This window comes from Dermacentor andersoni, chromosome 7 (genome assembly GCF_023375885.2).
Source record: "Dermacentor andersoni chromosome 7, qqDerAnde1_hic_scaffold, whole genome shotgun sequence".
NCBI lineage: Eukaryota > Metazoa > Arthropoda > Arachnida > Ixodida > Ixodidae > Dermacentor > Dermacentor andersoni.
The window spans coordinates 41191089-41218583 of NC_092820.1; the positions used below are offsets into that span (position 1 = coordinate 41191089).

General features: G+C 49.3%; 2 protein-coding genes and 1 non-coding gene across 4 annotated transcripts in view; 1 reads left to right on the forward strand and 2 right to left on the reverse strand.

Annotated features, from left to right (window-relative positions):
• Klc (kinesin light chain) overlaps nucleotides 1–15634 on the reverse strand; it is a 147831-nt gene extending 132197 nt beyond the window's left edge. Inside the window, exon 1 of the mRNA XM_055073105.2 lies at nucleotides 15251–15634. The gene's annotated coding sequence lies outside the window, so the exon portion shown is untranslated. The remainder of the gene's footprint in view (nucleotides 1–15250) is intronic.
• Nucleotides 15635–16402: 768 nt separating this feature from the next.
• Nucleotides 16403–16486, reverse strand: TRNAL-CAG (transfer RNA leucine (anticodon CAG)). Its single transcript has one exon. It is a non-coding gene; the product is annotated as a tRNA-Leu (tRNA).
• A 219-nt stretch (nucleotides 16487–16705) lies between these two features.
• Nucleotides 16706–27495, forward strand: part of LOC126535303 (uncharacterized) — a 54672-nt gene continuing 43882 nt past the window's right edge. The window contains exon 1 of one of the 2 annotated variants that reach the window (XM_050182198.3): nucleotides 16706–17100. In XM_050182198.3, the coding sequence (XP_050038155.1) occupies nucleotides 16823–17100 (278 nt within the window). In that variant the 5' untranslated portion in view covers nucleotides 16706–16822. The remainder of the gene's footprint in view (nucleotides 17101–27495) is intronic. The other variant, XM_050182197.3, reaches the window with a different exon arrangement.

Below are 27495 nucleotides of genomic sequence, written 5' to 3' on the forward strand. Positions count from 1 at the left end.
AAAAATACCCTCGAGGTTTCTACGGTTTATATTGAATGACGCTCGCCTAGAGTGGTCAATGGTACGACTTAGTCGCCATCTTTCGGGGGAGAAAAAGACAAGGGCTAACGCCGCAATAAGACCATGCGTGGTCACGCCGAACGCTCGGGCCATGCGCTATAAAGCCACAAACAGGTCTATCACTCCATAGCAGCTACTAAACTATAACTATAAACTTATAGTGCTTCGGACGTTCGCGCAGTCCGCGGCCTGCCGGTCGGCTACTCCACAAGTGTGATTCACACTGCACCGGTATACTAGCTGTTATTACTAAAAACTATTTTATTCATGGGCGGAAACCACTTCCGACAAACGAGGTACTCGCGCAACGTATCTAGAGACAATTTGAACACTTGTCAAAGCAAACAGCACAACTTATTCCGCAGCCGAACGGTACCCACGCTGTCACACGATTGCCAACTACTCAACGCTGCTAAAGCGCATCTTACAGAAAGAATACCGTAATAACGGCACATTCGTGAAACGATTCTTTTAGGCATATAGACAACCCATCTCCGAGGAGGCTGACTGCAGGCTCAACGAAGCACGCGCACATTGCGTTGGGTGACACGCTCGCTTCACCGGCGGCAGAAACTCCGGCTATATGCCCAGTTAAGTCGCTTCGGTATACGTCTCACAGCACCATTTCCAACGTACAAGACGTCACATCATGCCAAATGGTCAGCGCGGGCCTGGAAACAACCACCATCGATTCTCGCCGAGCGACACCCAATCACCCAATCCAGGAGGGCAGTGAAACCAGACAGCTTGTAGATGGCGCCACTAGCTACTCAATACTAAGATCCCTGGGGACTTCACTCCATACTAAACTCAATACTAGAGCACCCACGAAAAAAAATAAACAAAGAAAAGTCTATAGGAGAGCGATTATAATATACTTCGAGGCGGATTTACCACCAGTGCTTACTTAACGCGTCCTTTTTCGCTTGTCGTAGGTTCCATCACGATGGAGCCAATTTGTTCGCAATTCCGGAAGTGTGCTTTACCGATAAAGCTTAACCGAACATTTTTACTGATCTAACCCGTCCTAACCTAACATCATTACTGTCTTGCGTAAACGAATATGTTTACTGTGCACCTTTCCTGTTCCCGTCATTCCAAGTGCACAGCCCGACTATCTCTAAATGACAGCCTCGCGTGATGTTCTCTGTGCGTCCAGGGTGGCCGTCCTTGACCTGTCCCGCTCTGCCTGCCCGGTCGCAACGACAGATAGGGCACTCGGCAACAACGCAACACCGACCGACCCCACACGGCAGCTTGCAGATGGAGCGGGCACGGCCGTACGTATAACGAATGCCGACTAGAGCGCCATGAAATGACAATCAGCTGCGGACGCCCGCTGCGCCCGACGCGACGAGATGATGCACGAGAAGGGAGCGCGACAGATGCGGGGATATACACGCCCAGCCTTCAATGCTGGGCGCGAATGCAGTGCTCGCTGTGCGCGAGAACCGTTCTCCTGCGGATATCTTGTACGCGACACGGGCATGTCGCAGGAGCCGACGTTTCGACAATGAGACCTGCCTTCGTCAGGGTGGTGCCCTGACAAGTCCCCCCCGTCGAAACGTCGCCTGCAGAGACAACCATCTCTACCGCCACTATTCCTCACAATCTTCCCGCGATCCTCTTGTCACGTCTGCGTTAAGCGGCCACAGCATTGGACACATTCTGCTTACACTGGCAAAGTGTTCTTTCGGAACTGCGACTTCACTCACTTGGCGCCAAATGGTTCACTACCAGTGCAGGAAATTTAGGTCAAACTTCGCCTCCTTGAATTTCGCGCCCAAACGAGCGCCGGTCTGACAGTGTGACGGCACGCAACTCAAAGCAGTTTTATTTTTTTATTTTTTCGCATTTGGGCCGTTTTGTGGAAATCAAATTTCTTGAGCATCGCTAGGCCTTGTCTGTGGTTCCTTTCGAATGCACTGCAGCCCCTTACCAATGAACAGTCAACTACAATCGAGCAGACCGTGTCAAAAGCCAAGACGTCACCGCGAGTAGCTGCGGGTATTTCAGAGCGGCGTCGCCACCTTTTTGCTCTTGCGTTTTCTTTATGTCACCAAGCCTTCTTCGCGGTAAGAGTGGCCATTTTGCTGCTACTGCATGAATAATTCACTAATACAGTTTTACCTAATATTCTTACATTGAGACCCTCGTGAAAACTCATTTCAAATTAGAAGGCAACAATCAAACGGTAAGTCACGCCTCCTGTACGTACAGAGCAGCATGCCAGCCTTGCCGCAAGATGAAGCAGGCGAGCAAGCCAACGCCGGTGAAATGCCACTTTTAGAACGGCTGCGACCACGTAAACTTGACAAAATTAAATCCAGAAGTGCAATAACATTTCTGCGCTAAAACGGAGCTTACCAGAAGAAATTCGCCAACTCGCTAAAACGGGAGGTGTTAATACCTACGATGCCGCATAAAGTGGTTTGATGGCATCGGCGCAACCAGTTGCATGAGGCCACTCCACGACTGATACGGATGTCGAGCAAGACATACTGAAGTGGCTTCGGGAACGTGACGCTCATTTCTATGCCGGCATGGATTAGCTAGTTGGTGTACAAATACAGCATATGTATGGACAAGCATGGTGACCATATGGAGGGGTAAACGTTTTCCAGTGCCTTACCTCCGAGACATGGTTAACTAGCGTCATTTCTGCCTCGTCCCTCCTGTGTGCTTCTGAGGCGTTTTTTTTTCCTCCCAAGCGCTGCACGTCTCTCACACATTCAAGTTCCAACTAGCCCGGCTTTCAATATTGAGCCTTGCCACGCAATGTGCATCAGTGTGTATGTGCCTAAAGCTTGCCACTGACAGGGCTCGTTAACTTATTATTGCGAAAGCAATTATATGGACACTCCAGGCGCATTTCTGCCGTCGCCATGAGGTTCCGTATAAAGTCCAAGAGCGATAAAATCGTCGCCGCGCGCTGTATGTACGACTGAAAGCTTGCGAGGGTGAGTCGGTGATCGCGGCTCAGACTTGCGCAGGCAAGCGAGCTCGGGAAGCGGGAAGGAAGCACGCCGTCTTCCGTCGCGCGCAAGGATCCCGGGAGAGGGAGAGGTCCCGTTTTACTCTGGGCAGGCGCGCGCGGCCGCCTGGGGCGCTGCATTTTGAAAGCCACCTGCGACGGGGACAGAGTCCGGCCGCGCGTTGTGCTTTCGCGGCTTAGTTCGCGTTGACGTGAGACGCAGGACAATTCGCTCGCTGCTGCTGCCGCAGTTCCTCGATCCAGCGTTTTGACAGCGAGTTTCCGCGGTCATCGAGTGGGATGTATTCATGCTTGCTTGAGCGCGCGAGACACCATGCTTGTCAATTTAGTTAGTATGGCTATGTTTACAAGCTTATACGGCCGATAAAACTATATACCATCGTTATGTCGTATAGCTAGCTGTCCACTAATTTGCTATCGCAATTGATGCTTCACCTTGCGAGCGAAACTGCAACTTGTTTTAACTGCCCTCGCAATTAGCGTACACGAAATAACTGGATGCCGGAAGCGTACATAAGTGCAGCGGCGAGGGACGACGTGCCAAAAGGAGGATGAATTAGCTTTAATGTGAAGCCACAAAATTATACGCGGCGCACTTGCGGCGCCACCGCTGCTGCTTTAGACACTCACACAGACAAAGAAAGGCTAGGTTAAACAATCTGTCGTAGGTCCCTTAAAAGATCATGGCAAATTTCCTCACAAACGCTATCCATCATCTTTGGTGCTTTTTGCAATGCACAAATGACTGAACAGCAAAACGAACTCCTCCAAGTGCATATATACTCCGGTCTCGCAGTACAGTCAGAGCTCGCACCATCTAATTATAGGCACGACAACCGGGAAGACCAGCTCGTGCACTGCATGCGGCAAATCCTCGGCCGCGTGACAAAAAAGATAGTGTGCACGAGCGCAGCTTTGACAGCGCTGCAGCGATTTACCGACACGCAGGTGAACACCGAATCAAGCCGAGAGCGTACACTGCGCACACGGGGGCTGTTTCGGGACGTTCACACGGCGAGCTGCCGTTCCACCACGCGCACGCTCCTCCCGCGTCTCGAAGAACAAAGCCGCGCGCAGACACACGGGCGTGAAAACCCGAAGGCGGCGCCGAGCAGAACGAGTAGCGGCGAAACAACGGCGGCGGGCCTCGAGTGAGCGGCGCGCACAATGGGAATGTGCGGCCGCCGATTACGTGCGGGATAAGGCCAGGGAGGCACCTTTTGTTTGCGACGCGAGAAAGTGTGCACGTCACTGGAAACGGCGCCGGATCGCGTGCCGTTGCACGGACCGACCACATCGCTCGAGCGGAAAGCCTACTCACCCCGCGCATTATCCGCACTGCACACAATGAAAATGTAATTACAGTTGGAAGGTAGTTCTAGCCCTGGGAAACGAAATTTGGTCGTAAGGTTAAGCCTTCCCATGTGGCAAAATGCCGCAGGCGCAAGGCAGCGAATTATTGTTCGTTCGGCTGATGAGGCAACGCTGAAGTCATAAAGCTAATTAGGGAGGTCGGTGTCCCAAGCGCCGTTAGCGCACCTAAAACTAAATTTTGGGGTTTTACGTGCCAAAACCACGCTTAGGACTCCGTATTAATTTCGACCATCTGGGGTTCTTAACGTGGACCGAATGCGCGGGCGCACCCACATTTCTTGTACTGTCCTCGCGCTTTCTTGCGCGCCTAGCCAATGGCGGTTCCTATAAATTTGGCCTCCCTACTTCTGAGACTCCCTATCAAGTATCAACTTTACTCAAGCTGCACTAGTGAGCGTCAGCACTCCTGTATCTCCTTTTTTTTTTTGGATCAACGGGAAAGTAAGCATACGCAATACACCTGCTTTGCTTTGACGACTGGAAAACTTGTCGACGAAGCCTCGACAAGACGAAAGTTTTTTGAGTGACTATTTTATCAACCTTGAAGAAGACATGTCCACTTGTCAAAACGTTGGCTCCTGCATTCACTTTGTTCAAGTTTTACTCCTCGTCTATTTTATCGGTAAGCAACATATGACCCACTACCCCCACGACAGCTCCGCGACTTGCACTTGCGCTTGCTCTTGAATGTTCTGCCAGAACATTCAAGTGCAAGAACACCGACGAAGCCGAGTGGTCTCTAAACTACAGAGGGAGCGTAGAAGTTGGAGGAACAATGGTGCAAAACGATTGAAGCCGAACGAATGAGAGCAACTCGTAATCGTCAGAGCGCGCGGTACGTTTTTACTGCTAGTCCGTACGCGCCCTGCACAGTGCTTAAAGACAGTTGGGGGGGGGGGGGGGGGGAGGGGAGACTAGCGTATTGGGGCGAGCTCCACCAGTGGAAAAGCTGGCGCCGCCATCGGCGCGACGTGGAATAAGGGATCACGTGGACACAGCGGCCGCGTCGGCTACTTCGGAAGCGCCGAAGCGACCTGAAAACGTCCCCTCTGCGCTGCGGTTCTGATTAAGTGCGGAGGTGTTCCCGCCTTGGGTATCTGCTTGGCAACATTTGAAAGCACTATAATAGGTGCATCTTCCCTGGAGGTGTGCAGCATGGCAGGCTACTGTTCGGTGCCGCAGTGCCGGACGTACGCAACGGAGCCCGGTGTCAGCTTTCACACGTACCCGCGGGACAAGAAGCGGCGTGAAGCGTGGATCGCGAAACTCAGATCTGGCAAGCAGCCATCGGCTACAGCTCGAGTGTGCAGCAAACGCTTCTGCGAGGAAGATTTTTGACACGGCGTCGGGGTTCTGATGTTCGGCGAGTAGCAGAAAGCGCGCACAGAGACGCTCGCCCCGCGCGCTGCGCGGCTAATGACATGAAGCTATGGGCTATGGACTTGTCGGTGCTAGGTACTGACAAGTTCACTGGAATGAAAAGGGAGCCGTAAGAAGCGCATTAAAGAAACGGCATGGCATATGATCATGGCTGTGTTAGCACCAAATAATGAATGTACTGGGTTAAGAGAAAAGCAGGAGCGGGAAACTGCTCGCTTAGAAGATCGATAAACATACAGTGCGATACAAGTTGAGAAATACTGATATTGAAACGCCCAAGACTTGAGAATAAAAGAAAAAGGAAGATTGAATCGTCGCGACAACACATACCACAAGTCGCCGCAGGCGTCGAAGTCCCTAGATATAACGAAATTATTTTTGAAAATATCTCATAGCGCCCACACAACACTGGTTGCTAGTCTACTGTCAGATGTTCATATGCTGCGGCCCAAAGCTCACGGCACGGTGCGAAAACGCACTCGCAGCGAAATCCAAATATTGTGCGCCGGCGCGCATGCAGACGCGCAGTCGGTCGCTGCGAAACCGTACGATCGCTGCACTGAGGCTTCATTCTGTCATGCTCCATTTGGTTATACGGACAGCCCGCCACGAGAACATATTTCACACGCTCTGCTCTCGGCGTCTGCCTACCTTTCACGCAAGAAACCGGCTCGGGAGACTCCATCGCGGCGGCCGCGACCAGTGGGCGTTCGCAGTACGTGTTCGGCGAAGAGGCAGCGCCTGTAAACCGTTCTGTGCTGTCTGCGCGCCCAAGATTATTATTTTGACAGTAAAGAACTTGTGTCGCTTTGAGGGTACTTACATAAATGTCCCGGAAGGCTCCCGCGTGGCGTTCTTATAGAGCGCCGACAGCCAAACCTATGCGGAGCTCGCCGCGTTATCCCTCTCAGACTACGCAAGGGAGGCGCTTCCGACAGATGGCGACTCCCTAAATCATCGCCACCAATAGCATACTGGTTCATGAGCCAGCTGAGCGTGATGCTACCTGCTTGTGAGTTAGTGAACGTTCACCTTCGTTTCTTTAGGTTACCAGTTAATTTTCCTTCGTTTAGTCGCGCATTATGAGTGATGTGTTTAACCAAAGACGCATGCATTGTGTCCTATTTTGTTCGTATATATTTATATATACTGGTCGCCGCGCTATGAGCCCCCCGCCCCCCTCCAATGGAAGGGAGACCTTAAGGAATGTGCTGTGCAGGCAGAGCAGCCGGACAAGTGCGTGTTGATTAAACACTACAAGGGACCAAACAGCCGACTTCTCGGAGGAAAAATCGGAGGGAAAGTCCTCACGGAGAGTTGGCCTGCCACGGCTGGCCGCGTCACGCAATGCTCCCTCATAGTTTACCTCCTTCCTCCGAGCTCTACGCCTGCTCCTCTTGTCCCACACTTTGGTGACGTGCCGCACCGCGAGGCCAGAGAGCTGCGGAGCAATGGCGACTGCCAGGCGCAGTGCGCGCACGCACAATGGCGTGCTGTCGCGCGCCGCTCGAGCGTGAGCCCAAGGCCGCCAGCCACCGAGAGAGGCACGCCGCGGCCGACGTGGCCCGGCAAAGGGCCGGCGCCGGAAGAAGGCCCGAAACAAAGCAGACCGCAGCGGCGACGTTGTCTCCCGGCCGCGCGCACCCCTGTCACGGCTCCTACGGGGTCGTAAAGTATACTCGATGGAGATCGGTGTAGCGCCAACAAGCCGCCGCTACAAGAGGGTCATGCATGGGCGCCTTATCGACCGTTCCGGCTGCGTACCCTCCGAACTATCCCCCCGCGGCAGTTACCGGCACTGCGCGAAAGTCGTCAGTCCGATAAGCCACTCACACGCAGAAACCAGCGGTGATGACACCTGTTGACTGGTCATAAGCTAGGCGGTAATACGCTAAGCGATCCCTAACAAAACAATGTAATCGCCGAGACAAAGGGCTACGCTGACAGGTTTAAAGCACACAGCAGTACAGATACAACATACAATGAGATGGAGGCTCTTCATGGAGTCAGATGTCATCTAGTAAGGCTGCTTGAGAAGGTCCCGTATAGCTTAACTATGCTTAGTGAAGGCCAGCTCCTCTCGGATATGCGAACATGCCAGACTAGATCAACATCCGATGAGTGAAACGACACGTTTGCGAGATGCAACCGTGTCTCGAGGAAACCGCTGGACCAAAAGCTACCAGACGCCTACCACCATCACAGAGCTAATTTCACAAGCCGAAAAGTGCAAACGCAGGATAAAAAAATGGTGAGAGCACCCGATTCAGTTTCATTTGTTTCAAAAAGAATACGGTCACACAAGCACTGTCCAGCTAGGTGGTTACGAGACCATCAAAGAAACTCGGAGGACTCCTGTGCTTGCAGAGCAGGTTGGGTATTAAACACCCTGTAGTATCATATAAGACAGCTACACAAAGCTAATGATTGATGGTATTGATGGCACTCTGCATCTGCCCCTCGGCAAAGCTATGTTCACAGTTCAGACAAAGTGCGTAGTGCACAGAGAACTCGTAGCACAGTGGGGCAAGTAAGTAAATGAACTGATCTGCAAAGGATAAGAAAAACCATCAATGGGGCGTGATAACAATTCAGCTGCGCCTCCTTATAACCATCGCAAATAGATTTAACAGTATGCCATGCTAAACAAAGCATCAGAAAGTATTGCAGCACAAAGAGGACTGCTGTGTGCTATCAGAGGTAAGACGTCCCACTTTAAACCCTAACTCTAGGGCTTGTGGTGCCAAAGCTATGCTTCAAAGAAAATGATTCCGTAAACTTGTTGGGCCCTTTGTTATCTATGCCGTGTCCATATGGCAACTTCAAAGAAAGGACCGCAATGAGTCAGAGTAGAGCCGAGCAAACTTTTCAGTCTACCTGATGGCCAGGTCTAGGAAGAGCACCATGCTGCTTGCAAGTCTGTCAATCCCTTCCTTACTCCAAGCTACTCCTTTCAACAGGCTGCGCTACGTGAAGTGAGCTTTCACAACAAATTTCATGTGGCAGAAATAGACAGGGCAGCACAACGCCAACTGTTTGCTGGCTTAAAGGCACTGACAAATGGCCAGAATGTGCTGCAAGGCGTTGATTGAAATGAAATGACCATGATTTATAATGACAGAATCCAGCACGCTGTTTCTGAATTAAGTAGGAATTATAATTTTAAATTGGAAAAGAAACTCACAAAAAGCAGTAAGTAGCACAGCCTGGCGGTGAAATCTTGGTTCTTTGGATATAGTATATAAGATTACTATACGTAAGCCAGCTTAAAATTGCAGTTTTTTACATCGTTGGGCTTGTCCGTTTTATCCTATGCGTATTAATACATGAAGAAAAAATGTGCACACTGACGAGAAGACACTGCCTTGGTGGTAACGCGTGGAGAAGCGGCAGAGTTGTTCATTGCATCAGGGCTCACATGAGGACTGTTGTAGGCATGGGAGTTTGTGATTTAATACACAGAGTTGTGTGGCCTCTGTGAGAAACAAAATGCTATCAACGAATTGTGCAGTGCATGGATACCAACACTGCAGTAACAGTACTACTGGTATATCCTACCACTTGGCTCCACTAAACAAAAGCCAGGTGTAGGCAGCCATGAAAAGCATAGCCTTCGAGATCTGTTTGTGTTACTTGGAGGAAGCCGTAGCTGGGGCATAAATTCGGACACCACCTTTAACAGCAAAAATATTTCACTGCTTCATAAAACATGAACTGCAGGAACATCGGCTTGATAAACAAAACATTACTTTCTTACAACTAGAGTTGCGCTTGTCTGCTTCCAATCAAGGCCAGCGTATAATCGCTATCACACTCACCTATCACTGTTTCGACCATGTTTCCTGAGCACAACTACATCCTCAATGCAGATAAGAAAGTTATTGAAAAATGTTCCATGGAGTTTTCTAGGTTACTGCTGTATGACTGGACACTCAGACCAGTAAGCTTTCTGTAGCACTAAAAAAAACAGATGCCATAAAAATTGGTTATCAGTTTCTCTGAAGGACCCCTCACCAGGCCACATGGCAAATTTCAGTTATATGCTGGAAGATGTTACGTGTCCTCTAGGGAGTGTACTGCCACCAATTTTTTTTTTCAAATTGGTTCATTAATACCCGAGACAGAAATATTTAAGTGTCGCAAACCAATGATTTCAGGCAGCGAGCGCCACTGCCAAGTGAGACACTCTCTCCTCTTGCCCCGTCTAGCCTCAGCAAGCAAAATTCCTTCCCTGCACTCTCCCATACCGAAGCTCGAGAGACCTGTGTCAAACACGTCACGGGCCCCGCCTTCATTTTTCTCCCTCCTCGCTTTTTTGCGGCAAAGCACACTTCCGCTGACGGTGTCGCGCGCGAGCTGTTGCGATTGTCTCATTTTGCACAACGCACAATTTTGTGCGCTGTGCACGAAGGCACCTGACTAGCAGTATAAATCAGAGTCACACGAATACTGAGGCAAGCGGATCACAGAGCATAATCCTGCGCTGGAACACAGTAGAAAATGACAAAGTTTCGGTGTCTGCGCGCATGACTGCACGACATGGGAACAAGCAGACGAAACGGACGTACATCTCTTGCTGCGGTTCGAAGTTAAACAAAAACACGCAAATGTTCACTTTGTGCGTTTTATTATTTCTCTAAGCTTTAATTCATCTATTCAAGCAACAGATTACACAAATAACAAATGTTGTCTTGATTAATTCTTGAGGTCACGTGTCACTACAAGCAGCATCGCAGCACAAACACGTGCACATAGACACACTAGCATGTGTACGTCACCCTCCAGCTTGGAGCACGGCAGCCGTGATAAGGGCAAACGGCGTTCGGTTTGAAATTTAAGATCTTTCCACAGCGCGTAGTGAAGTAATATTTAGCAGACATGATCGTTAGCGCACATTGTATGCTCTGCGCTTGTCAGCTCAAAATTGCCAGACCTGGTGAGGGACCCTTTAAGCTAGACGGAGCGAAAAACAGGCGGACACTACAACGAACTTGCTGCACAGCTGTCAGTGTTGCCAGACTTTATGCATGTACTTTGTTCAAGCAAAAAAATTGTAATATGGGTTTTCATTCTAGTTGTTGCCCATTGCCAAGCAATTATAAAAAAGCTTTAGACATGCATTTACAAACGATTTATACTTTTTTTTTGTGTGCTTTGCCAGAAGTCTGAGTGAGATGATTCCTCGCGAGCACGCCTGGCACGTCCGCTGCTTCCAGACATGTAGTTCCCAAACCAATTTTTTTCTGTCCGAGCCAGGCCTGTAGCAGGCGTCAAATTTTTTGACCGTTGGGTGTTCACTGCCAGGCGAAGTTTGTCACTTTAACGCTAGTTTATCATTCCATGTTGCCCAACCTTTACTGGCCTAGAACAGCACATATGACTGCACCACCAGGGGAAAGGAGGCCGGTTATAAGACACAATGAGCAGTGAACATCACTATTTCCTTCTGAGACTTTGAACATTGTGCCCGATATGTTCTGTTGCTTTTGATAAATGTCTTAATATGAAAATAAATACTAAGCTCATCAGCGAAATTATCCAGCAAGCTCCTTGCATGGCGTCATTACAAAGTGAAATCCTGTAGTGACTAGCCTGGCAGAGAGACATGATGGTGTCCTAGATCCCCTGCTTTGAAAAACTTTTGCTCATACAGCCTACATTAGTAATAAAGTGTTAAAACTTGCCAGTATTTTCCAAGCAGCACCCTTTTGAAGCAGGTAAGCTGCTGTAGAAATGAATATCTATACCGAGTGTTTCAGTGAACACTTTCAAAATTTTTTAAAGGTTGCATGTGGCAGATAGCACAATTGTAGTTCATGAGCTGGTCTACTCGAAGAGGCAGACATCAGTTGAAAAAAAAATGAAATGCATAGTAGACTAATTAACAAGAATTCACTAATTAAGTTTTAGCTCGTTACCTTAGGGCTCATATTGCAATTTGCAAATTCTAGCCATGGAGTTAAAGTGGGTCCACTTGGAACGAATTCTCACGATGACACTAGTTTCTCTAGATATTAATTCCCGAACTTTGCGGGGAAATGCATTGGCATTCCAGTTACTTTTGTGCTTGAATGCCAAAAACGACATTTTGTTAAGAAAAAGATAACTAAATACATACTTGCCAACCTAGCGAGATAAAAAATTGGGAGACTTTTTATTCGTGCCAACGGGGAGGAGGGGCGAGGGTGCATTCACTGAGGGGGGGGGGGGGGGAGGGCTTTCGTTCAAGCTTTCTGGCAGTGTTCAATGAGTCTTTTTGCAGGGACCTTGCAGTAGCAGACTTTGCTCACTTCAAAAATTTGTCGGGGTAGCTTTGCTCAAAACATGGTCCGACTGAAGGCCCTTTCACTAGCAGCAGGTGTTGGAGGGTTGTGTTCCACATTGACGAGCAAAATTCCGTCCTAGTTTTTCATGCTGTGCTAAAAATCCTCTCACATTCTGCCTTGCTATGCAGTATCACAAGTAAATCAAACATCACCTTAGCAACTCGGTTAAACATGTCTTCCATCAGTGCTTTTAATTTTTCCAACCATAAACCACTGCACGGCCCACCTTTCTTCATTCAGAATGTCCGCTTGAAGACTGTACACCTGTAGTGTGGCAAACTCAGCTTCGAGAGCATTTAAAGTGTCTTCAGCAGATTCATAGGTATCTCGGGGCAGCAGCTGAGGGAAACTCTGACTAAAGAAATGAAGACTCGAGAGTGATGCCTGTGAAATAAATTTGAGGTTGGCCACCTCCGCATTCTTCGGGGTTACGTCCACATCCATAACGCTTCACCTCGTCGCATTTTGGAAACATTTTCCATAGAAGAGGCCCAACGTGATCGCTGACACTAAGGGGTAGGTCATGTTCGACGAGGAATCCCGTAACCAGGCACTCCACACATATAACACTGTCGTCACAGTTGTTCCGGAGAAAGTTCACTATGTTGTCTTGCTGCTCAGCAGTGCGAACATAGCTGTGATGCTTCGCCGTGAAAACGTGCAGTTTCAACTCGCCTTTGACACCGTGAGACACGCTGACGTCGCATCCACACGCTGCACAAAATGCAAAATGTTCTCCTTTTCTTGATGTCAAAAAGCATGAAAATTCAGAAGTATAAGATGACAAAAACTTCTGCAAATACCTTTTCTTGGGCTTTGATAGCCCATGCCTTTACATGTAACATCGTTCAAAGCATGCTCGTTTGCTTTGAAAATAAACAGCTCGACATAGTGCACTGTGTTGTCTTTCTTTTTTCCACTTTGTTCCACTGTGGCTGGCATGTACGATCTGTGATACTTTTTATTGATCTATTTTTCGAACTAGTTTGCAATGTCGCTTCTTTCCAATCATCCACGCATGTTTAAGAGCAGCAACATGCTGCTGCATGCTTGCAATTACAATTCAACGCACTCATGCAATTGCATGAGTGCCTTGAAACCCAGCACTTGGTCGAGTGACCAATCAACGAAGGCACATAGTGCCACCACTTCTTCTAAGACTGAAGAACTTGGGTCAAGCCACTGTGAAGGCAGAGCAGGCAAAATCATTGCAGACATAAAAATGAAGGTAGGGAACAAAAATAGTCAGTACCATAGCCAATACCATACCCTAGAGTCAGAACAAATGGGATTGACTGATGGAGGCCCCGAATCAACACAGGAACTACCAAGGACTACCACTAATACTAGGGAAGCTGCTAGGGACTACTACAAGGGCGCCATATTAATTTTCGCCACCTGGTGTTCTTTATAGTGCACCCCATAGACTAGCGTTTCTGGACAACGCAACCAATCTTGCAATTGCAGCCACTGAGGTCCATTGAACAAGCACTGTTCAAATGTGTTCAATGAAATCACCAAAGTACAATACTATGATACTACATGCACCTTGGTACCTAGAAAGTAAAGTACTCTATAGGTTTGTTTGCTAACATCACAGATAATTAGCGTTATTGTGTAACCCCAAAAGCTATGTACAACTGAAAGCTACATGAAAATGAGCTCGAACTACTTGGTTACACGAAGTGCCTGGTGATATTTAAGCAAATTTTAGACCAAGCGACGGTTTATCGAATCTCCAGCTGCCTAATGCTGCCTTTGTGTCTCTACAGCAGCGATTTCGCGATTCTCGATCTTGCATGCAAAAATTGCCACCGTTTGGTGAAAACGGTTTTTCATGTGGGCAATACTTATTATTATTAAGCTTTTTCGTTTCTTGACATAAAACGTAACGACTACATAAAAAAAGATTATCTGAGCACAATAACATGCTGTTTAAATGAATTAAGTAGAACCGATGCTAGCAATTATAGAAGTGAAATTAATGAATGAAGCACTTGTTCAAATGTTCAAAAAGCCATGTTTCGATGTGCAACGCTGTACCGTAACGGAATAAATGAATGACAAGGTACTTTGCGATCTGTAGCTAAACTTGCAACGAATTGACATTGGCAGCCATCAAGACGGTCTCAACGACAAAATAATGCGGCTTCCAGGCGTTATGTTAAGCACTGTTAAAGCACTCTGGCGATTGGGCGACAGATCCATGCGCAGACGACGCCACGCAGCCATTCAATGCGTAGGCTCATGGCGTAGGCCACAATGCCGAAAGCGAAAGATGACACAGCGTGAATCTAAAGTTCACGGTCGGCTATTGAACTCTTGTGCAGAAAGAACGACCGAGTGACCACGGACCTGACAAACGCCAATCCACAGCTCCGCCCCACGATGATCAGCTGTTCGCCGGGCGAGCAGCAGAATGCACCTCGTCAGACTCGAAAAGGAGGACTCCGCTTCTAGCGGGGAGCAAGAAGTTAACAAAACGGCTGGTTACCCCGGGCGCTTGACTGAGCGACCAGTTGAGGAACTTGGTGGGCAAGGGAGAAAGTTAGAACAATGCCGCGCAAGTATGGCAGACAGAAGAATGAACACACACGCCAGCGTTGCGAGGCTCTCACGCGGCGACGTCTAGAACCCACGTCGCGACGAGAACGTGTAGCCAACAGAGGCTTACTACCCACTCATCGCGAACTTACAGATAATTAAACTGAGCTGACTACAACGCAAAGTTTGACAGACACTACGGGCTGCTCGCTTCGCTTTTTCTGCCGGTCTGTTCTCGTTAGCACGCTCGAGCAACGACGCGTGAGTCATACAAGCCTCGCCCGAGAAACGGTTTGCAATAGGGACACGGCGCAGCAGGGACGGCCGCTCACGCGACATACTGGAGATCGCCACATCCATGTGCGATCCGCTCGTCTCCGAGCAGATCAAACGCGGTACGGCAATAAGAGATTACCACAGTCCAGTCAGATGAACGAATGTGCGACTTCGCATGCACGACGGCTGTAAAAGCGTGTTTCAACCCTTCCGGCATCGACGTTCCGGCTTAAATGCACCTACGAAGGCGCAGATCTGCCTCTGCGACTGTGGGCGCCACCGTGGTCGTACTTACCGGCTAGTTTCAGGGAGCGCCGGCGTGCGTCCCGATGACAGCGGGGTGGTGGAGGCGGCGGCCGATGTCGAGGCGTAAGCCTAAAGGCCTCCTCTCACGGCAATCCACAGCGCGGCGTTTTTGCTCTGCCAGCCGCCCAGAAGAAAAAAACGCACGGCGGCGACGTTTCGAGCACACACACTCGCACGAAATCACGCACTATGAACCAGGCGACGAGCACACTATTTTTTCCTTTCGGATCGGTTGATCTGTTTTTCTTCGTTTTACAAACGGCGAGGGCGAACCGAGTTGCACCTGCCCTTCGGAACCGAGACCATCACAGCGACGACGATGCGAGTCACAGACGAAAAAAAAAAAGTAAATTACTTCCAGCCTGTAGCAATATGGCGGCGCACAGGCTCTGACGTCGCACTGGCCACTGACTGCGGAACTGGTTCGCGGCGGGACTCGTCGCGCCATCTCTGAGCTGTGGAGAGAAGCTCCTGCAAAGGGCATCGAACTTTATGAAGACGGAAACTTTGCGGGCAAGTGCGGTCAAAGCTAGGCGAAGCCGTGGTTCCTTCTTTGCGTGCGCGTATTTAGGCTATAATGTTGTCTGAAACGAGAAAACTGTCTGGGAAAAGCGCCCGGGCCCTCAAGTGAAAAAATTATCTGTAGCGGATAGTTCATTAAGTGTGAAAATACCAATTACTTCAGGCCAAGTGTTCCCTGGGTAAACCACAGCACGGAGTCAACGTGTTTGTACACTGCATATCGATATAATAAGGCGCTGGTGGCGAAGTGCGGCGTGTAGAGCCCGGCACTACTAGTGCACGTAAATGATTAAGACTTGTACAAAATATGGTTCAGCCAAAATATATTGTATCGGACATTATACATATTCATTACAGACAAATAACAATAATAAAAAAAATATAGCATAACAAGGGCTGGCCAGGTTACGGTGAGCACACAAATATGGAGTAGAGATCAATATTCGGTGAGCCGGTTGACGCGTATTGAACTCTGCTACACTATTCCGAAGCTATTCCCACTTGTACACATGTACGTAGTACGAAAGGAGTCTCTCAAAACAGCGTGCTCTCTATGCGTGTGGAACCATAATCGAAGAAATAATGATAAATTCTCACAAGTAAAAAAAAAAAAAGTATTTGTCAGAAGTGGGATTCGAACCCACGCCCGGAAGACCGGACTGCGACCTGAACGCAGCGCCTTGGACCGCTCGGCCATCCTGACAGACGCCCGATGGATAATTTTGAGTGCACAAGTTGTTTATCGCCTGGTGAGCCTCAAGCAATTCATTTTTGTGTAATGAATTTGTATGTTATAATGCATTATTGCACTAGATTAGTGCTACAAACTTTGTCTTAGGCCATTTATTTGCTGTGTGCGCCTTCTTTGTAGGCGAGTTGTGTTCATTTTTGAGATCTTGCAACGATATCGTATATGCCACCCGTTGTCGTTTGACGTAATGTCTGTATTACTGCAGCACATTACTGATCGAAGAAAGGCAACAGCGTTGTTTTGCGGTCTCAGGCTACAGTGCACTAGAAATTCAAGTGTACTGCACTCATGCAACACATAAGCAATGGTGCGACTTTGGCGCCACTAGCACGGCACCTTGCGAAGCTCTCACGGGACTGCCCTGTCCTTGCTCTTGCGTTGCAGGGGGAAATGGTGGGCGAAAAAGAGCAGACCAAGCCTCGGAAGAAGTCTCGAAACAACTGCTGCGTAGTGGGCTGTTCAAACACGTACGAGAACTCGAGTGAGACGACGTTCTACTCCTTTCCCGGGCGGCCACACGAGCGAGAGCGTCGAGAACAGTGGATCGCTGCTGTTCGCCGCCGAAAGTGAGTATACACTCCGTGCGGGACCTACAGGGGGCGCCTTGAAAGCCGCACGCAGCAATCGACCATTGATTACTGTCTGGTGACAGAAGGAATTCATGATCAGTTGAGAGAAATGTCATAGACGAGGAAGGGTATGGTAGCATAGGGAGTGACCACAAAGGCATCATCTTGAAGATGGGATATGTAGTTGGGATACAGAGAGCAAGGAGTGCAAAATGGCCAGTCCAAATTTGAACGCTGAACAAATGACAAATATAATCACAATAGTCGAGGTAGAACTTGACAAATGGCCAAGAGTGGGAACATAGTGAGCTTCTAAGTGTAATAACGACAGAAATACGGAAAGAGAAACATATGTTCATTGGAAAGGAAAAAGGAAACCGAAAAGCTGGTGGAACAGGGAGATACGAGAAGCGATCAAGCATCCCGAGAGCACAGGCAGGAAAAGAAGGCGCAGTAGCCGCAGGATGAAGTGGCCAGTAAATAGGAAATATACTGGGAGAAAAAGTTTGGTTCAAATACTAGTGCAAGCAAAGATACAAGATGAAAGTGAACGTTGGTTGTCAGAAATACGTGAGAAAAGAAGGCCGCGCCTAGAATATTTTGGAACCACATAAAGTTAGGCAGGAAGTCAACAACAATACAACAACATATCCTAGAGGAAGAAGGAAACAAATTGGAAGGGGAAGCGGCATTAAATCACATCCGAAAAATAACAGCCGAATTTTCCAAGGCAATGACAAGGTTGTATTTGAAGAAAAAAAGATCATGAAAGAGAACCAGATGGGGAAAAGGTGCTGGTGCTGACGAATTTCAACTGGAAGAAAGCCGAAGAGAGAATTCCTAAGTGCGCAGCCACAGGGCTAGGCGAGGTAGCTCTGGTGAAAGCGCTGAAAAAAAAAGCATTAAAAGATAGAATACCAGACAGTTGGCGACAAAATAGAATGAAATTTAATTTATAAAGGTAAGGGGGAGAAAGATAGAATTTACTTGTATAGACTGTTGACCATTACATCGCTAATATACAGGTTAGCAATTTAGGCAATCAAATTAAAGCTGCAAGAATGGGCTGAGAATAATGGCATTTTGGGAGAACTTCAGAATGGCTTCAGAATAGGTAGCTGTTTGTATGATAACTTATTTGTTCTTACTCAGTGTATTGAAATATCAAGAGTAGAAATCAGACCGTTATATGTGGTCTTTTTAGACATTACAGGAGCGTATGACAACGTAGACCGCAACATTTTGTGGGATTTTCTGGAAGGGGGAGGTTTAGGCGACAATATTATGCAGCTTTTGAGAGAGGTTTATCAAGAGAATACCGTTTGCGTTGAATGCGAAGGGATGATGAGCGAGGAGAAAGTTGATATCAACAGGGGATTGAGGCAGGGGTGCCCTTTATCCCCACTGCTGTTTATGATGTACATGGTGAGGATGGAGAGGGCGCTAGAAGGAAGCAATATCGTGTTTAATCTGTCATACAAACAGGCAGGTACAGTAGTAGAGCAGAAACTTCCAGGTTTATTTTATGCAGACGACATTGTGTTGCTAGCTAACAAGCAAAGTGATTTCTAACGTCTAGCTAATATCTGTGGACAGAAAGTCAAAAATTTAGTTTTGAACTTTAGCGTTAGAAAATCAGGTGTTATGGTATTCAATGAAAACAGTGAACAGACCAGGGTAATACGGGGCCAGGAAATACCTCAGGTAAAAGAATATAAATCCCTTGGTATATAGAATAACGAAAGCAATAGACATATGGAAACACAGAAATAAACGAACAGTAAAGGCGAAGAGAAATGCAGCCATAATGAAGTGCAGAGCGTTATGGGGATACATTAGGTACGAGATGCTCCGGGGTATGTGGAAAGGTGTAATGGTTTCAGGACTTACTTTTGGAAATGCAGTTGTTTCCTTGAAATCAGGGGTACAATCAGGACTCGATCACAACCAAGGTTCAGTAGAACGCTTCGCATTGGCCGCTCATGGGAAGACTAAAAATGAAGCTGTGCAGGGTGATATGGGCTGGACAAATCTTGAAGTGAGGGAAGCTCAAAGTAAAATTGATTATGAAGAACAACTGAGGAATATGGAAGAAGGTAGATGAACTGGGAGAGTGTTGAGGTATTTGTACAGGGAAAACATTGATTCACAGTGAATGAAAAGAACTAGAAGCTTACCAGCAAGTATGCGGCCTGTAGGGTGAGCAACACAGCAACAAAGAATGTCAAGCGGACAGTCAGAGAGGCTGAGATAATCTCATGGGCGGCGGCAATGGAAAAGAAACCTGTCATGAGTAACTACTTAAGTGGGAAAAGCGAAATCAGGGAAGAAACCATTTATGATAACTCAAAGGGAAGCTCATTACTTTTCGAAGCAAGATCAGGATGGCTTAAAACATGCACCTGTAAAGTGAGATATAAGAAGAAGCAGGTGCTTGCTGCGGTAAAGTTGGGGAAACGATGGAGCATGTTTTATTAGAATGTGAAGACATCCTCCCAGCGGTCGATTTAGGCACCGCTGGCCTCCTTGAAGCCCTTGCGTTCAGCGATAGCAGGGGAAAAGCAAACATGTCCGCAATAGAGACTAGTAAAATGGCGATTGAAAGTTGGTGAAAGAGAAGTAGGGAAACGAGAAAAAATTGAGACATGCAAAAACAAAGTTCACAATAGGGGTTCAGAAAGTTTGGTTAGGGGAATTCATCGTGGGTTCTTTCTTTTCCTTTCTTTTTCTTTTTAACATAGGTAGAACATTAGGCAATATAATGAGAAGAGATTGGTGGCGCAACCTACCGCCCCATTTTAAAGGGGGCGCTCATAGCATCCATCCATCCAACTTAGGAGCATTACGGACACAATGCACGTAGAGTAGTATATGCTCCCTAGTTGCGCGTAGGTCCGCCAACTTGCCCGCCGACGCATTGATGTTAAGCAGGAAAGCCACTCCTCTTGACAGCAGGAGACGGGTGTGGCTCGGCGACGGAATGTGCTTGCTCGTTCATTCCGCGCCGTTTGCGGCAAGAATACTTTCATCACATCAAAGAAAAAAAGGGAAAATCGAAGAAAGAACGAATTTATATAAAATTGGGGCTATAAATTATTCGTTGGGAATCGCTATCGGCAGAAACATTCTTTTTTGTTTTAAATTTAAGAAAACTCGAACATACACAGATAAAGTAAGTTCTCCAAATCACTCGTTCCACGTCGTTTTTGACACAATGCTCCGAGAGGTAAAATAGGTAACTTGAGCAATTAGCGATTGCGGATCAAGCAAGTGCCACAAATTATCTGTGCTTCGTGCTTTGTAAATAACGCAAGCAAGTAGAATTTTGCGCAGATCAAGGTGGGCTTAGCGTAATGCACGCTGGATATGGCTTCAAGCTTTTTATACTTCGCAGTACAATTGACTATGACGGACTGTATAGGCTGTATAATGCTGCCCTGCTACACCTGAAATGTGAACGTTTATAAATATATATATATATATATATATATATATATATATATATATATATATATATATATATATATATATATATATATATATATATATATATATATATATATATATATTCACGCGCGCACATTTTTATCCTTTTGCGGTACAGTTTTGTTTTTTCTACCGGCTGTTACGTTTCGCCTACAACGCGCGGTAATGCCGGCGCGGATGCAACGGACGCCGGGGCTTTGTTCAAGACGGCGGACATTTTGGCCTGTTCGACGCCGCCGCAACGCCTACCCGCCAAGCGTGTCCAGGCGTGTTTCAGTGCCACGTGTCTTCGTGTGTGCGTGTGTGTGTGTGTGCCCTCGCTTGTCAAAGCGCGGCAGCCGGGGAGCGGAGTTCCCCGAATGAGGAGCCTGGACGTCTCTCGGCTCAACTGTTCGCGCCGTCGTGTGGGCGGTTGGCGATGCGTCACTACACTCGGTTCAGCAGATCTCTCGGCTCAACCGCTCGCGCCGTCGTGGGCTCCTGCTGCGCCGTCCCGTGACCTTCATCCCGTGACCTTCCCTCCTTCCCTTTTGGACCGCGACGCCGAGGGTATAAGAGCAGCTGCCCCGGACGCCAGAGGAGAGGCTCCGATTTGTACTGTTGAGTTACGTGCTCTCCCGTCTCTCCACTTCGGTCGACCTGACCGGCCGCTCTTTTGCTATGTTAGAATAAACCAGTTGTTCTGTTACCAGTCTTCTCATGCTTTGCCGGGACCTTCGGATGCTTCCAGTGCCCCAGGCCGCCAGGCCAACGCTACCCTTGGGGCTTGCGACCCATTGGCAATAACGGGCGTCAGCACCGAGACCCCAACAACTCGGGCCAGCGGTGCGATTCCAACATCTGGTTGCCAGCGGTGAGATCGCGACAACGGAGGCCAGCAGCGAAGAGATGCGGTTGACTGTATGCTGAGCAGCACAACGACCATCCGGGAGCAGTGCAACGAGCCCTGTGTGACGACTGGTTGCCTGCAGCGGAACGACTGCGCTGAAGTCTTGGCTGCAAGGTTTGGTGAGTGCGGGACTTTCTTCTTCTGAGTTTTGCCAGGCTTTTGTTAGTGTTAGAAACAGAGCTGGTAATTGGGGTTGTCGTTGCTGCCGGGTTAGTTGCGGCAAGACAATAGTAGACAGTAGAGAAAGCAGCATTCAGAGCAGCCATGGATTTGAAGTCGTTGCGCAAACCGAAATTGCTGGAGCTTGCAAGAGAGTTGGGTCTGGATGTCTCAGACAAACTCAGAAAACCAGAACTGCTAAGGGCTATTCTTGAGTTAGAAGCTGAGGATGACGAGCTGTCGGAATGCCTTGAGACCATTGAGGAGAGGGAGACGGCAAAAAGACATGAGCGCGAACGTAAAGAACAGAAAGAGAAACAGGAGCGTGAACTTAAAGAACAAAAAGAGAAAGAAAAAGAAGAGCGCGACCGTCAACACGCTTTGGAAATGAAGCGTCTCGAGTTAGAGATGGAACGCGCTCGTAATGGAAGTCAGGCACACGGTGCAGGAGAACGAGTATTGTTCAAAATGACTGACCTGATGCGGCCGTTTAAGCTTGGAGAGGACATTGGTTTGTTCCTGGTTAACTTTGAGCGAACGTGCGAGAAGCAGGGGTTCTCTCGGGAAACGTGGCCACAGCGCTTGCTCACTTTGCTACCCGGCGAGGCGGCCGACGTAGTCGCTCGCTTGGAGAGAGAGGAGGCAGAGGATTTCGACAAAGTGAAATCGAGTCTGCTAAAAAAGTACCGGCTGTCAGCGGAGGCGTTCCGTCGGAAGTTCCGGGAAAATGAGAAAGGCAGAAGTGAGTCGTATACAGAGTTTGCCTACAGGCTAATGTCAAACATGCAGGAGTGGCTCAAAGAAGAGAAAGCGTTTGGTGACCACGAGAAAGTTCTGCAGTGTTTCGGGCTAGAACAGTTTTATAGTCGGTTACCTGAGAACGTGCGGTACTGGGTCTTGGATAGGCCAGACGTTAGTACGGTGGCTAGAGCCGCTGAGTTAGCCGAGGAGTTTGTGACGCGTCGGGCTCGCGGAGCTAAGGACGGTCAAAAGGGTGAATTTGGCTCTAAGTTTGAGAGGCCGAAGTTCACGCCCATGAGAAAGCGGTTCGAGACGAGGCAAGCGCGCGTGTGTTATACGTGCCAGAAGCCGGGTCACTTTTCGGCGCAGTGTCCGACCGAACGTAAGGAGACGGCGGCAGCCGAAGCCGAACGCAGAAAGCGGTTCGAGGCGAGGCAAGCGCGCCTGTGTTATACGTGCCAGAAGCCGGGTCACTTTTCGGCGCAGTGCCCAGAAACAAAACCAAAAGTCGTGTTTTTTTCATTAGGCAGCACTGACGAGAACATCAAGCTTCTCGAGCCTTACATGCGAGACCTCCTCGTGAACGGGAAAGAGTGCCGAGTGCTTCGCGATACCGCAGCTACGATGGATGTAGTTCATCCCTCTTACGTAGAACCCGATATGTTCACGGGCGAGTGCGCATGGATCAAGCAAGCAGTGGAAGCTCATAGCGTGTGTCTGCCGGTAGCAAAAGTGCTTATTGAAGGACCTTTCGGAGCACTTGAGACGGAGGCCGCAGTGTCATCTATGCTGCCCCCCCAGTACCCGTACCTATTTTCAAACAGGTCCGATCACCTCCTGCGCGAGAAGGGGCTTTTGTTTGGTGAGGCTAGCGTTCAGGCCTTAACCAGATCGAAGGTTCGGGAGCTCGCTGCAAAGGCGGTAGTTGCGGGGCCGACGTTGTTGAACGATGAGAAAGGGTCAGAGGCGCAGCAAGCTGGTATTCGGAGCACGCCCGAACGGGATAAAATTGAGCCTGTAGCGTTAAAGGCACCAGATACTGGAGAGGAAATTCCCGATGCGGGAAAGTTAGAAGAGCTTCCGGTCGAGCTTCCGGGACTAGGCTCAGTGACGAACAGGAAAGACACCGATCAAGTCATTAGTGACTTAATAAGTAAAGCATCGCTGTCGCCTGAGCAGAAAACCGAACTACACCAGCTCTTACAAGAGTTTCAAGGTCTGTTCTCTGAGAGGCCTGGTAGGACTTCTGTCCTTACTCATGACATAGAACTTACCTCCCCAGAGCCAGTACGATCCAAGGCGTACCGGGTGTCACCCCGCCAGAGCGATATTATGGAGGCTGAGGTAACGAAAATGCTACAGCTCGGTGTTATTGAAGCGGGTGAGAGTGATTATACCTCCCCTTTGATTTTAGTTGAGGTACCGGGCAAGGAACCTCGTCCTTGCGTCGACTACCGCAGGCTTAATTCCATCACTAAGGATCAAATTTATCCGATCCCTAACATCGAGGAGCGCCTTGAGAGAGTGAGTAGCGCTCAGTTTATTTCCACCCTAGATCTTGTCAGGGGTTATTGGCAGGTTCCACTTACAGAAGAGGCTAGTAGGTATGCGGCGTTCATTTCACCAATGGGGACATTCCGTCCTAAAGTTTTGAGTTTTGGTTTGAAGAACGCGCCATACTGCTTTTCAAGCCTCATGGATAAAGTGTTGCGGGGACAGCAAGAATTCGCTTTACCGTATCTAGACGACGTAGCGATATTCTCCGCATCCTGGCCTGAGCATATGGCGCACTTGCGGGCAGTGCTAACCCGCCTGCGCGATGCGGGCTTGACAGTCAAGGCTCCCAAGTGCCAGTTAGCACAGGCCGAGGTTGTCTACCTCGGACACGTGATTGGTCGGGGTCGTCGCCGCCCCTCTGAAATAAAGGTGGCCGCTGTGCGAGACTTCCCGCAACCGCGTACGAAGACCGATATTCGGTCGTTCTTAGGTGTCGCCGGCTACTATCAGAGGTACATCCCCAGGTACTCTGATATCGCGGCTCCCTTGACGGATGCTCTAAGAAAGACAGAGCCGCAGACAGTCGTCTGGGATGAGACAAAGGAAAGAGCTTTTAGCGCCCTAAAGAGCGCCCTAACAAGCCAGCCTGTGCTACGATCGCCCGACTACACAAAAGGGTTCGTTGTTCAGTGTGATGCTAGTGAGCGAGGCATGGGCATTGTACTGTGCCAACGGGAAAATGGAGAAGTAGAACACCCCGTCCTGTATGCTAGTCGTAAGCTGACCAGTCGTGAGCAGGCGTATAGCGCCACCGAGAAAGAGTGTGCGTGTATCGTGTGGGCCGTTCAGAAATTGTCATGTTACCTAGCCGGCTCGAGGTTTATCATTGAAACGGATCACTGCCCTCTCCAATGGCTGCAGACCATCTCTCCCAAAAATGGCCGCCTCCTGCGCTGGAGCCTCGCTTTGCAACAATATTCCTTTGAGGTGCGTTACAAAAAGGGGAGTCTCAACGGTAACGCCGATGGCTTAAGTCGAAGCCCCTAACGTGGGAATCAGCCTCAAAATTGCTTGTTACTGATGTTTTTCTTCCTGAGGCAGGATTTTTTAACCTATTGCTTTTGTGTAGTGTTTCAAAGTGATGATGTGCTTTTTAGTGCAATTTTTCCGATTTGTGGACGCGTTCTGAGTGCTGCTAAACTACTGTAAGGAACTAGGCAGCAGTATAAAAGGGGAAAGAGCCTGGTAGGGCTTAGTGAGGGTTGTGCCGTGCTTGCTGACTGAGCGGTTGACTTTCGACGTAGTTCTAACGCTTGCCGGAAACGAGAACAAAAATGTCAACTCTCCCGAAGTCACTTTGCAGTGTCCTGTGTGCACCTGAACGTGAGAACGAGGCCTTCTCTGTGCGCTGCGCTCAAGAAACGCCAAAGGACGCCCGACTACGGTTATGAGCATCATCGAGCGACATCCCTCCGGACAGCGGATGCAGTCCCCTGACCATCGGGATCTCCTTCCCCCGGCGGGGCGGTCTGTTACGTTTCGCCTACAACGCGCGGTAATGCCGGCGCGGATGCAACGGACGCCGGGGCTTTGTTCAAGACGGCGGACATTTTGGCCTGTTCGACGCCGCCGCAACGCCTACCCGCCAAGCGTGTCCAGGCGTGTTTCAGTGCCACGTGTCTTCGTGTGTGCGTGTGTGTGTGTGTGCCCTCGCTTGTCAAAGCGCGGCAGCCGGGGAGCGGAGTTCCCCGAATGAGGAGCCTGGACGTCTCTCGGCTCAACTGTTCGCGCCGTCGTGTGGGCGGTTGGCGATGCGTCACTACACTCGGTTCAGCAGATCTCTCGGCTCAACCGCTCGCGCCGTCGTGGGCTCCTGCTGCGCCGTCCCGTGACCTTCATCCCGTGACCTTCCCTCCTTCCCTTTTGGACCGCGACGCCGAGGGTATAAGAGCAGCTGCCCCGGACGCCAGAGGAGAGGCTCCGATTTGTACTGTTGAGTTACGTGCTCTCCCGTCTCTCCACTTCGGTCGACCTGACCGGCCGCTCTTTTGCTATGTTAGAATAAACCAGTTGTTCTGTTACCAGTCTTCTCATGCTTTGCCGGGACCTTCGGATGCTTCCAGTGCCCCAGGCCGCCAGGCCAACGCTACCCTTGGGGCTTGCGACCCATTGGCAATAACGGGCGTCAGCACCGAGACCCCAACAACTCGGGCCAGCGGTGCGATTCCAACACGGCTAACCAGGTGTTAGGCAGCTGTTCACGGACGAGGTTACGCGCGGACTCCCGTTCATTTTCGTCTACTTTGACGACGTTCTCGTAGCAAGTCACACGGACGAAGAGCGCAAAGAGCATCTTCGCCTTCTATATGAGCGACTGGATGAACACGGCCTGGCCTAAAACTCCAGAAATGCATTTTCGCAGTTGAAACCCCGGATTGTATAGGCCATCGCATTTCACCCCAAGGCATCAAGCCACTGAAATCACGGGTGCGGGCAATTGAGGACTTCCCATCTCCAACCTCCTTTCGAAAGTTGTGCGAGTTTCTGGGTCTCATAAATTTTGACTGGCGCTTCATACCATCGTGTGCGCAAGTTTTTCAGGAACTTACCGGCCTGCTGCGTCGCGACCCCGCAAAAAAAAAAGAAAAAAGAAAGAAAAACGCCTACCTTCCACTGGTCCTCGGAGCACGAACACTGCAAGGCAAAACGCGGTTGGCGACTGCAGTGTTGCTGATTCATCCGTTGCCCGACGCTCCAATTCGCCTTATGGTAGACGCGTCGACCACGACAGTGGGCGCAGTACTGCAGCAGCACGGTGGCGCAGACTGGTTGCCGCTGGACTTCTGAAAGCGCCTCAAACCCACAGAAGCTCGCTACATCACCTTCGGGAGGGAGATGTTGGCCATCTACTGCGCTGTCAAGCATTTCCGTTTCTTTTTTTTTTTTTTGTTCTTGAAGGGTATAGGTTTTACATTCTCACCGACCACAAGCCGTTAACCTTCGTTTTCAAGAACCACAGTTCCTCGTACTCAGAACGTGAGCTTCGGCAACTTAACTTGCTCTCCGAATTTTCTACGGTCATCCGCCATATCTACGAGACCAAAAATTAGGCACCTGACGCACTGTCGCGTGTGTGTGTGTGTGTGTGCGGATCGGCGCTGTGCCTGCTGGCCCTGTGGATTTACAAGCCCTAGCCTCCGCCCAGCAAAATGACCCCGAGAGAGAGAGTAAAAGTTTATTGTAATAGAGGTTGTTTGGTTATGGTGGGTGGAGCCCCTCCTCCAGGGCCCCACTGGTAACAGCGGCTCGCCGGGCCTGGTCAAGGGTCGCCAGTTGGCTTCCCAATTCCACTTCCGCGAGTCGCGGATCCCACGACCAGTTATGTAGAGTGTTGTCTAGCAGCGGCGAGGTGGCAGCCGCCGGACGTAACGCGCACTGGAATGTTATGTGTTCCAATGTCGGTGTTCCTTCGCACCACGGGCATTTGTTGCTGTATTTGTCTGGGTACATTTTGTGTAGCCTGTATAAATGTGGGAAAGTGTTGGTTTGCAGGCGGCGCCAGTCCCGTGCTTGCCTCCTGTCTAGGTCTGGGTAAGGAAGGGCTTTGGTTCGCCTACTTA